The 12,356-nt window shown below is 40.9% G+C and overlaps 1 protein-coding gene across 2 annotated transcripts in view; it reads right to left on the bottom strand.

The window, feature by feature from the left end:
• Positions 1–2,393: 2,393 nt before the first annotated feature.
• Positions 2,394–12,356, bottom strand: part of pigg (phosphatidylinositol glycan anchor biosynthesis class G (EMM blood group)) — a 97,090-nt gene continuing 87,127 nt past the window's right edge. The window contains exons 13-14 of one of the 2 annotated variants that reach the window (XR_014876087.1): positions 4,819–9,531; positions 2,394–4,690 (exon numbers count right to left, since the gene is read on the bottom strand). Coding sequence is in view for 1 of the 2 variants with exons in the window: in XM_085172729.1 (XP_085028855.1) it covers positions 9,309–9,531 (223 nt within the window). In the remaining variant the exon portion in view is untranslated. Of the gene's footprint in view, positions 9,532–12,356 lie in introns of both variants that reach the window. The other variant, XM_085172729.1, reaches the window with a different exon arrangement.

Below are 12,356 nucleotides of genomic sequence, written 5' to 3'. Positions count from 1 at the left end.
ATCCTTCAGAGGCCAGAGCCTGAGGGTGGTCACCACAACAACAACAACCATGAGTCGGGCTGGAAGGAATGTCCCTCTTGAACTAGATATCTGCATCTGAGTATGAGGTGAAACCTCAGATGAAGAAGGCCAAGATAACTACTGAGATTATTTAATCATCATTATTTAATTTCCTGAAATAACACAAATGATTGAACAACATATGTAGGAATATGTTCACTTTGAGATGTCAACAAAGAAAACAGAAGAAAACAATTCCAAAGCATCATTATTTCATACACGGCAGTGGTCATATCTCATTTGTATGCTTAGCATATTAAAACTGCATTCATTAAAGAAGGACATCCTTCCTGGTTGACATCAGTTACACTTTAATTTATTAGTAATTTCCCACTTATGGACTTTTTTAAAATAAATGTGGTGAGTTTCTCACCTTGGGCACATAAATCAGCTGCTCCTCATCCTCCTCCTGCTTCCCTCTTTTTCTTCCAGTCTAACTGTTTTTGATGTCAGAGCTTTGTGTATTTTTTTTTTAACCCAGCTACAGTATACAGCAACATCGTATCTCAGTGGACACAACCTTCACCGACTCAGTTAGTGCAGCCTAAATATCACTTCTTTGTTTTGTTTGTTATCCATCCTCTCGCCTGAGGAAAATACAAGGAGGTAGACCTTTGCTGGCTTCATCCACTGATACTCTTCAATTTTAGTTTCAGTCAATGAAGAGTTTTTGTTGCAGCAGTACTTTTCCATGACACACCTCTGAATGAATGTGTTTACTTACATTCAGATTCACTAACGTATGCACGGAGGTAAGGATGAAACTGGTCAGAGCTCACATTTCATGAATCCAGAGTAATTTTCTGTGGGCACTTTCACAGTATGCACACATTTCTGTGCTCATATCGGTGAATGAAGGATCAATGGTTGAGATTCTCTGTCCCCAATAAAGCCACAAAAAGGCCAAAAGAATTACAACCTCAATCAATCAAGGCTTTATTCGCCACGTGCAGGTTGCCCTGCAGTGAAATAGGACCCCCCCGACCTTACACACACAACACAGACATCACATGGGGATACAGGTCGGAGATCGGTAGCGTTACAGAAAAAAAAAAAACACTGAAATATACACTACAATGGGAAAGTACAAGAAGAAAAAAAAGAGACCTCTACTCATGCTGGGCTCCTGGGAGGACAGCATGAGAACAGGAAACAAAAAAACTCCTCTGCACAAAAAAGCACATAAATGTCCACAGCACAACATTATGGAACACGTGACAAGCCACAGGGTTGGGTGGGGGGTGAGGAGTAATCCATTCCAGCGCGGGCTCAGACCTGCCGTGTTCCCAGGAGGGAACAAGCATCGAAGGCGTTTGGAAAGGGAGTTCTCACACAAGCAAAAGCTCTTGTGTCGGATGAGGCTGGTAAGTCCGCTGACTTTAGCTCGAAATTTTATATTAAAACTTGACGTTGAAAAGTGAAGTTTGACTGTTTGGACACCTGGTGGCACCTTTGCCAATTGGACGGGAGTCTGCTCATCTGATCAGAAGCTCTCGTGAACCCGGGAATAGAAAAGTGGGCCCTAAGGCCAGGGTACACCTCAATCCCTCAGAGCAAGCTAGAAGGCACGATTACTCAAAAGCTGTAGAAAAAAGGTGATTGGATTCAACTTGAATTGCTTAAATTCAGCCAAGAGGAAACTCTTAACAGCCTACATAGAGCACCGTGCATCATGAAAACAAGCAAAAGAAGGAAATATTAGATATGTGTACTATGTATGGACTAAAACTGCACAAACCAACCATATCGATGCTTTCACGTATGTATCTATTATTTCCAGCTGGTTTCTAGTTTCAAGTCAATATTTTCAATTGAAAGCTCACTGAATTCAGCTTTGTGTGCCTTACACACATGGCATGAGGGCTTATAACACATCTTGGGTGCATCATCACTTTGGAGGTTTTAAGAGAGACTCCTACTCAGAAGCGAGCAGAGCGTGGAATGTGTGGCTCCTTTAATGGTGGCATTGAAGTCCAGCTCCTGAAGGCATAAAATAATTATTTAGTGGGTGGATAGCAGATAGAGGGATGATTACTAAATTATCATCCTCCTACGTCTATACTGTATGTTAAGATACGCTAGGTGCACTTTCACAGATGGTTTTATGTCCAATTTTACTAAATCAGTAGGAAACTTTGAGACTCTAGTGAAAAGTGCATCATATGTCATCCATCCTCCAGAGCAGGAGGAATCAAGGCAGATGGCTTCCACCCAGGATGCAAGAAGCTGAAAGACAATTTAATGGGCAGCTAATCACTAATATCACAGGAGGAACATGTGCACATCCTTATCAAAACACTTAATGTAACAGCTTGTAGGAATCACACAAATCCTGCAGAGGAAGTCTTTTATTTTAATATGGAGAACATAAACAGATGATTCTTGTAGGTCTGTCACTTTTCACATTAATAAACAAACCCCAAATACTAACTCAGAAAACTACAGATATAAAAGAGGGATTTTCAACATAAAGGCAGATTTCATCTGATTAAACACCTAATTCATCACATACAGACAGAGGAGTGAAGTGTTTGAATACAGAAACAGTATGAATTGCATAGTTTACCACAGGCTAGATTAGGAAATAACAAAATACAACAAAACAAAACATGAGGGTTGTTGCCAAATTATGAACAGGAGAGAACAAAAAGGTTTAAAAATAGACTGACATCACTGTGGAATGTGGAGTGCAGGTCACACAGAAATACAAGAGTCATCTCAACACAGATGGGCAAAAATAACCCCCCACACAGTCAGGTTATGATGTGATGTACAACACATGCCTAAAAGCTTTTGACCATGTGAACAAAACAATTATTCGGATCTATTTCATGGTCTGCTGGATACTTGGATACAGAGGAATGAGTTTAAACTGTCACAGTGTTGCCTCATCACACTGGTGAGAAGCTGTTCCCAAGCTTCTGATCGTTTTATAGATGAATCGTGAAGTTTTCAAAAAGATTAAATAACTTAACAAACCAACTCGGCTCTTTACTGTGAGCCGAGCATTTCAGCTACAATGAAGCAGACAACAATTCTGGTTTTCAAACATCCTCTCCTCCTCTTGTTTTGAAGTGACAACTGATCAATAAAACCCCTTTGCTTCACCTGACAACAGCTTATTGCATTCTTTAAATGTCCAAGTCTTGGTCTTATTGGACATTTAACAGACAGTATTAACAGAAACAAGGAAAAAAAATACCCACCTATAGACAACAAAATAACCCCATAAATTAAACAAAAGCTCTAATCATAAAACCAACCCTGGAACCTGATTTATAGTGTAGTGTTCTATAGAGATGATCTGGCATGCACTTTCTAACAAAAGTAATCAAATAAAGCTGCCACAACTTCTAATAGTTTGCTGTGTATCAGTGCCTTTATAAAGAAAAATGTAGGAGTCTCTAACTGTTTGTACCTCCCTGAAAGCACTAATGCTATAGCGGATATTTTTCAAGCAGCAACTTAAGAAGGTTAAAAATGAAGCTAAAGCTTAAGTGCGAAAAACTGCAGTTCCTTTAGTGGCCATTTGAGACTAAAAGTAAATCAATCCCTAGAGTCCCATGTTAAAAAACAAAAAGAAACTACTACCTTGGTCTCTATAGATAGCGTCCCCTCTCTGAATGTGATCACCTTTTTAATTTTTATAATTCAGCTGGACAGTGGTAGTGGCAGCTTTGACTGTCGGGTGTTCTGACAAAGGTAGCTAGAGTCTAGTGTGGAATTATAGAATTACAAATGATATTGCGGCGTGAGTGGTACAGGTTATCCAAGACGTTTGTGCATGAGTTTTGTGAGTCATTTAATATTTATTTGTCTATTTTTTAGCACTAAATGTTCGATATTTGTGTGTCTTACTTTGCATGTGTAAAAACTCTCAATGCCACTTGCTAACTACAGTGGCTAGCGTTAGCTAATGACTTAGCACTCTGCCTTTTTATTCAAGTGTAATCACCTCTGGTTCCAACTAACCAAACATGGTGACAATAAATATGCTAATGTTAAAGCTTAAAGTTACAGTGTGTACAATTGCAGCTTGCAGTCAACTGAATTCTGTTTTCTCATCCCTCCTAATTTAAGTGACAATTCGAGTGACTATTTGTTCTGGAGGAAACTGTAAAACTTTCTGAAAGGAGTCCAATATGTCAGTGTAAAGTAAAGTTCACTTCTGTCTGATGACAAGGACACTAACGTCAGTTGTTGAGGATATTGTAAACGTTTCTGCTGGTAAGTGCTGCTGTTTTTGTTGCTGTTAGCTGCTGTTAGCCTGTGTTAGCCAGCTTTAATGAAACTTTATTTAAAGTGGATCTCGGCTAGGTCTTGGGAAAAAGAATTTAATCTCAGCGAGACTTTTAGCTGGATAAATAAAGGATAAAAACATTGTTGGACTCAAACAATAAACTCTAATACGGGGTAAAAATCTAATCAAACAGTGGGAAGGTGAATTTTAGCATAATTTAGCATGTCTAACATTAGCTGGCATAACGCTAGCTTGTAACCAGCTGTGGAGCACAGATGCAACAGGTGATTTCACCAACGGGCTATATCCAGACATGGGCAATGACAATAAAGTTGAATTCTATTCTATTCTATTTTCTAAGATATTCTTACAATGTGCACATGTGCCATACTGTCTTTTTTTTAGTACCATGCTGTTACTGAAGTCTTCTCTTTTTCCTGCATTTTGATAAAGTAACCTTTGTTTTGCTGGATATTCATAAGCTATCCCATCATTCATTTCCAGCCTGATCAGCTCACTTTTACTCATGATGACAGGGCAGTGCAGAGACATCCGCACTCAAGCATCATTGCAAACAATGATGTCACCCACCACGGTGCGTGCTCCGCAGGGATTCAGCGCAGTACTATAAATCAAGCTTTTAGACTGCAGGAGTTTGTCAAACTCAACAGAACTGGTCAGGATTATAACGCGGCTTCACAAGATTTTTCACAAGGCCAATGAGATGCAGATGGATGTTACTCTTTTCAAGCATAATTCATCATCGGCGCTGCGGTACCCACAGAGCGGTTCGTAATGTTTTATTCTTACAAAAAACAGAAAATCAATCTCCATCTGAGAAAATGTGTTGCTGTCATTCTAAATTTTTCTAAATCACTTTACAATCACAGGAGGAGATCTTGGTAAAAAAAAGACAGTATGGGAATCCAGATTTCGTCGGATCAAGAGCTCGATTTGTAAAGACAGTGCGAGACCATTGGACAAGTCGAGCGAAGTGAAGCATGCTGACAGAATAATCCTGTAGATCATTATCTGGTTCATCAACTATTTACATCACACTTTGATATCTTTGTGAGATTCCTCGTTGAACTAAGGAGAGGAAAAAGGCACTTGACAATAAGATGCTGCAGTTTAGCTTTGAGGCTGGCTCCACCAAAAAAGAAAGAAGAAAAAAAGCTAAATGTGTCCTCCCTGTAATGCAAACCAGCTCACCTGCAGTGATCCATATGCAGCGTGTGTCTGCCCCTGACCCCCCCTGCATTCGAATGCAAATCCTCTTGTTTGTCTGACTTTCCAATGATGCTCGGGGCATTTAAATTCCATTCTGTGCCGATGTAGTAAGCAGTGAGGTCCCTGTCAAGGTGAGTCACAGCAACAACAACGGCGGCAAAATAAAGAGTGACGAGCTCGCCTCGCATGAAACAAAAATCTATTCAGGAAAACGTGGAACACCAGCGTTGCCTCCTCTTCCCCCACTTTTCCCAGTTTGGCACCTGCTTCTCTGACGCCTCGGGGGGAGGGAGTCAGTGATCTTCGCCCCGGGTGAGACGCTGTTTCAATGCAGACAGCTCATCAAGGTGAGTGACAAGTGTTGGGGCGGGAACATGAGATTCACTTTGATGTCTTGAGGTGAAAAGATGCATACCGAGTCTTTCAACTTGATTTTTTTTCCTGGTTAGAACTGCCAGGTTATGATCAACAAGAAGCTTTGAAGCAGTCGCTTCTGTTCATCGATGTCAAAAGCCCATGAGTCAACAAAATAACTGCTGGAATGATGTCTTACTTTCTACTTTACACCACATCCCGCTGGATTAAAAGTCTAGTTTTTTGTGTTGGAGGCGGGGATATTTTCTTTTAACAAATTGTACAAAATTGAAGCCAAACAGGAGGTTTGATGAGTGCTCCAGTCTTCACTGCAACTCAGACTTTACTTTCAAAACAAGAGTCCAAGCACACAGTGAGCTCCATCGAGTACTTGGACAGGGACACATTGTTTGCTCTCTTGGCTCCATACTCTTATTGCTTTGGATCGAAGCCAGCTTACATGCCAGTTTTACTTTGGTGGGATTCTCAGTTATACTGAAGAAACAGATTGAGTGGACGTTAAACAAAGTTTATTTCCGCGGCCCTCTGGCAGACACAAAATTTTACGAGTCGTGCATCGAAATCCAAACGAGAACAATTCATCATGTGAAATAAAGCCCTACTGAAAAGAAGAGGAATTATTAGCCCAGTCTTTCTGGAACTTGTTCTGCAGTGTTTATAAACCGCCACACAGTTTTGGATTTTTACCAGCTGCAATTTCACAATTTTGCAAGTAGAAATCAAAAGACAAACAGCAATGAGCTCAAACAAATGCTGCCTCTGTGCAGTAAGAACATCTAAAGCTTCAGTGAAACATAAACTCAAAAAAAACTGAATGGAAAAAAACAACAGCATTATTCGTCCTTTTATCAAAAGCTAAAATTTGGATTTGAAGCTGAACAAAAGTTATTTAGGTTTATACGCAACATCAAACTCTTTCCTGTTTGCTAACTTTACTGAGCTAAACTTCATATGAATGTGGTCATTTACTGGGATACGAGTTCGTAAAGGAGGCTAATGCAGCAAAGACACAAAAAGACCCACAGACATAACTGCTCATTTCATCTGAACATATCGAACACCAAAGTCTGAACTTTTTCTGTGTCCACATCTGTCAAAATGTCACCAGACACTGGATGGTTACAGTTACAAAAACAGTAATAGAAAGAAAAGAACACAGTTTAGCTAACAGTTTAGTGCAACGTACTGGAAATATTGTGCGATGTGCTCGAAAACTCTCACTCTGCACCCCCATGTTACACCCACACTGGTGTTTTCACTCACGCTTGCCTGATTAGACCGAGTGGGCACAAAGGAGCTCCACTTGATTGACGTCCCCCTCGAACTTCTGCTAATGTTGTTGGACCTTTTAAACCGAAACAACACACACACTTTCTCACAGCATGTGTTGTGACATGAACACGGAGAAAGCACACGTAGTACTAAAAATACCAATAATGGCTCTGTTCTTCTTAAATGACTCCCGAAAGACGCAGCAGCCAGCGTGAGCAACAGGAAGCTCGATGCTGAAGCAGCCGCATGCGATGCAACTGAAATGATTTTTTTTTTTTTTTATCATTTACACCTGAGCTCATCGTGCTGTGACAAAAGGCAACTGAGGTTGTGGTCGAATTGTCAAATATTGTCAAAACACAAAAAAGTGTTTGGCAGACATAGCTGAGCTGGTTGAATGCCAAGGAAAAGCGCTTCAGTGCTACCTTTATTATTACCTGACCGTTTACAGGCCAAATATGAAGGTTATGCTACTTTATTAAAACTCTTCTTGTTGCTTTGCATGAGGTACTTTTTAGAAATCTTCTGTCACTTCATTGTGACAGAAGACTGTAACTTAGTTTGCAGTTACGTTGTCATGTTGCTCGCTTCTGGGATCGTAGTTGATGCCTTTTCCATGGGTAACCTGTGGTGTGTGGAAGACAATCAATTCATCAAACTTGTCCGTACGAAGCCCAAAGGAAACGCAGTGAGCAGAGTTCATAAAGCACTGCAGCGACATGGATGGACTGGGATTCTGGAGGTCTCAGAGTGGGTCGGGTCAGAGGTGTTATTCTCATGTTTCTGTGTAACTTCTCTTGTGTATGTTTGACTTTTCTGAGCTGTTTTGTTTTGTGATATAAAACAAACAACAGCTCACAGCAGATGGCCCCGCCCCTCCCTGAGCCTGGTTCTGCTGGAAGTTTCTTCCTGTTAAACGGGAGTTTTTGCTTCCCACTGTCACCAAGTGCTTGCTTATTAGTGGGTCAGCTGAATGTTGGGGTTTTCTCTGGATTATTGTAGGGTCTTTACTTTACAATATAAAGTGCCTCAAGGTAACTATTGTTGTGATTTGGCGCTATATACAAAAAATTTAGTTACCAATATAAAAAACAGCTAGGTTGGTTTTCATGTTTTTCACCGTAACTTTCTAACTTTTAGAATAAATAAAGTCGATCTCATTTAGTTTTACTTAAGAGATGATCAAAGACTTAATAAAGGAAAAGCAAGTTGATTCTTAAACCGGAAGAAGTTTTATTATTAATCTAATCATTTTATTGTTGTGATTGTTGTGGTATATAGTTTTAAACTCCATCTAGTAAAAAGGTTGGTTATTCACATTCATATAGCCTGCATGAAACAACGTGGTAAGAACACAGATGGCAAAATATCTAAGGAGGTATTTCCAGTATTTGATCTCTACCATAGAGGCGAATAATTCGGACAACTGCGAGCCTCCTAGAAAACACGCCTATAGTATCAAATCAAAATACGTTGCTTTGTTCTCAAGTTATCGCATTCACAAGATTTTCAGAAAGAAAAATCAAGTCCTGGGACTGAAACTGAAGCAGCTAAATGGAACTGAGTCATAATCATTAGTATTTGTTAAGTAAGATCTTTTTCACTTTAGTGACATCGCATATTTCTCAGCATTACTCTGTACATTTTCACCACTATAAAGCTCAGCATGAATAAGTGAAAACAACTATGAGGGTGCAAGTCGAGACTAAAACAAGTATTATCAAACGCTCACAGCACATTCACATCAAGCTCTCCAGTGTAACATCAAAGTCATTCAATTAATCATGGAGTCAAAGCGCCCGTTGCTGCTCACTATACACTCATCCCTGAGGTATGTAAAAAAAAAAACAACCTCTAAAATCTTTACATCATCTCATTTTTATTCCTCCTCTTCAACACTTCTCTTTTTGGGAAAGAATTAAATATTTAAATATGCTTCTCAAAAATACATTAAAAGTGCATCCCCAAAGTATTTTTTGCAACAGAGTTCACAAACGTCTATTCACATAATGTGAACAGAATTAACTTAGAGAGTGAAGGTGAGTACACTGTAGCGTGGATCAGGCTGAAAGTCCCACACAGTATAAGACCAAGTCTGATCCTTTAGGGGGGATTTTCAGTCTTTGGCTCCCTAAGACTTACTTGAGCTGGGGCTTTGTTCCATGGTGATGAAGAAGAGACAGACTCCTGCAGTCAGCAGGAGATGCATGGATTCGTACAGTAATTTGGGTGAAAAGACACTCCATATGAAGAGATGATAGCGCAGAACAGTTACCAGCACTATGTAGGCTGCAGCTGGCACAGACCTCAGCAGGGCCAAACAGTAGCAACCATGGCCGACTGCAACCGGGCTCCTGTGGAGAGGAAAAGGATTCATCAGAGAGGAAGATGCACTGCAGAGAGCAAAGCAAGCGACTGTACTGTGGATAATAGTCAAAACTTCCTGTGTAGAAAAGTTTTGATGTAAGCCAAGGTCATCCGAAGCTGCTTCATGTTTGTCGTGATAAAGTTGACTCGCTAAAAATGCAGATTGCTCAGTGATTCATAGCAGAGGCCACAATTTCGCATTTTTCCCTTTACACGTGTACCCAGGAGAAGACTCTGATCCAATTATCTTGGCACAATAATGCGGATTGCTGGCAAATTCTGATAAAGAAGTTAATGACTCTAAAAGCTGCAAGATGGGATGGCGCGAGGAGATTAGGAGACGATGATGATGTAAAGCCAAACACGCACAGATATACAAAAGACTCGGTCTGTAATACACTGAAACACATGCGCCGGTTTGCTAAGGGATCTACTTCATTACAGCAGGCAGAGTCCCAGCTGAGGGGGAGGAACTTTAAGTCTTTTCACAAGACAGGAAGGCAAACCAAAGGAGTAGGTGACATGCTAGGTAGACCGGTTAGCAGATGGATAGATAGAAACACACGAGTGGATCAAAGACTGACCAATACTGATAATGAATAAACATTATTAAAATCTCCAAAAGCCACATTATGTTACTTAGTGGAAGCTAACATTTTCAGAAACTCAGTCTTTGTTTTGGAGATTCTGAAGACAAAGTTCTTGGTGGAGGAGGAGGTGGCGGAGGTTGAAGAAAGCATACGTATGCATGCATACATACAGTGGGGCAAAAAAGTATTTAGTCAGCCACCGATTGTGCAAGTTCCCCCACTTAAAATGATGACAGAGGTCAGTAATTTGCACCAGAGGTACACTTCAACTGTGAGAGACAGAATGTGAAAAAAAAAATCCATGAATTCACATGGTAGGATTTGTAAAGAATTTATTCGTAAATCAGGGTGGAAAATAAGTATTTGGTCACCTCAAACAAGGAAAATCCCTGGCTCTCACAGACCTGTAACGTCTTCTGTAAGAAGCTTTTCTGTCCCCCACTCGTTACCTGTATGAATGGCACCTGTTTGACCTCATCATCTGTATAAAAGACACCTGTCCACAGCCTCAACCAGTCAGACTCCAAACTCCGCCATGGCCAAGACCAAAGAGCTTTCGAAGGACACCAGGAAAAGAATTGTAGACCTGCACCAGACTGGGAAGAGTGAATCTACAATAGGCAAGCAGCTTGGTGTGAAAAAATCAACTGTGGGAGCAATCATCAGAAAATGGAAGACATACAAGACCACTGATAATCTCCCTCGATCTGGGGCTCCACGCAGGATCTCATCTCGTGGGGTCAAAATGATCATGAGAACGGTGAGCAAAGATCCCAGAACCACACGGGGGGACCTGGTGAATGACCTGCAGAGAGCTGGGACCAAAGTAACAAAGGTCACCATCAGTAACACACTACAACGGCAGGGAATCAAATCCCGCAGTGCCAGACGTGTTCCGCTGCTGAAGCCAGTGCATGTCCAGGCCCGTCTGAAGTTTGCCAGAGAGCACATGGATGATACAGCAGAGGATTGGGAGAATGTCATGTGGTCAGATGAAACCAAAGTAGAACTTTTTGGTATAAACTCAACTCGTCGTGTTTGGAGGAAGAAGAATACTGAGTTGCATCCCAAGAACACCATACCTACTGTGAAGCATGGGGGTGGAAACATCATGCTATGGGGCTGTTTTTCTGCCAAGGGGACAGGACGACTGATCCGTGTTAAGGACAGAATGAATGGGGCCAAGTATCGTGAGATTTTGAGCCAAAACCTCCTTCCATCAGTGAGAACTTTGAAGATGAAACGAGGCTGGGTCTTCCAACATGACAATGATTCAAAACACACCGCCCGGGCAACAAAGGAGTGGCTCCGTAAGAAGCATTTGAAAGTCCTGGAGTGGCCTAGCCAGTCTCCAGACCTCAACCCCATAGAAAATCTGTGGCGGGAGTTGAAAGTCCGTGTTGCTCGGCGACAGCCCCAAAACATCACTGCTCTTGAGAAGATCTGCATGGAGGAATGGGCCAAAATACCAGCTACTGTGTGTTCAAACCTGGTAAAGACCTATAGTAAACGTTTGACCTCTGTTATTGCCAACAAAGGTTATGTTACAAAGTATTGAGTTGTATTTTTGTTATTGACCAAATACTTATTTTCCACCCTGATTTACGAATAAATTCTTTACAAATCCTACCATGTGAATTCATGGATTTTTTTTTTCACATTCTGTCTCTCACAGTTGAAGTGTACCTCTGGTGCAAATTACTGACCTCTGTCATCATTTTAAGTGGGGGAACTTGCACAATCGGTGGCTGACTAAATACTTTTTTGCCCCACTGTACGTACGTGTACATGTACATAACATTATGTAATTTAATTAATTTTTTTTAAAATTAATTTTATTTTATGTATTTCATTACACGGGTATTTTGTCGTACCACGGGGAAGAAATATTGCCGTTAAGTGCCTTCGTAACTTGAATTTTTCGTTAAATGGGGTCTTCGGGGTTCCACTGTATTCTAGAGTCAAATGCGAGGCCATCTGTCTGACAGCTAAAGCTTGGCCCACAGTGGGTCATGCAACAGGACAATGACTCCAAGCACAGCAGCAAATCTACACCAGAATGGCTGAACAAGAAAAGAATCAAGGAGCTGCAAAGGTCCAGTCAAAGTTCGGACATCGACCTGATGAAACGCTGTGGTGAGAACTGCTGTGCATAAATGTGTGGCTGTAAAGAAGAGCGGCACAAAATCCCTCCACAGTGATGTCAGAGGCCGATAAAGTCA

The sequence above is a fragment of the Neolamprologus multifasciatus genome, chromosome 2 (genome assembly GCF_963576455.1).
Source record: "Neolamprologus multifasciatus chromosome 2, fNeoMul1.2, whole genome shotgun sequence".
NCBI lineage: Eukaryota > Metazoa > Chordata > Actinopteri > Cichliformes > Cichlidae > Neolamprologus > Neolamprologus multifasciatus.
The sequence above is the reverse complement of the archived record's forward strand: the minus strand, read 5'-3'. Positions and strand labels throughout refer to the sequence as shown.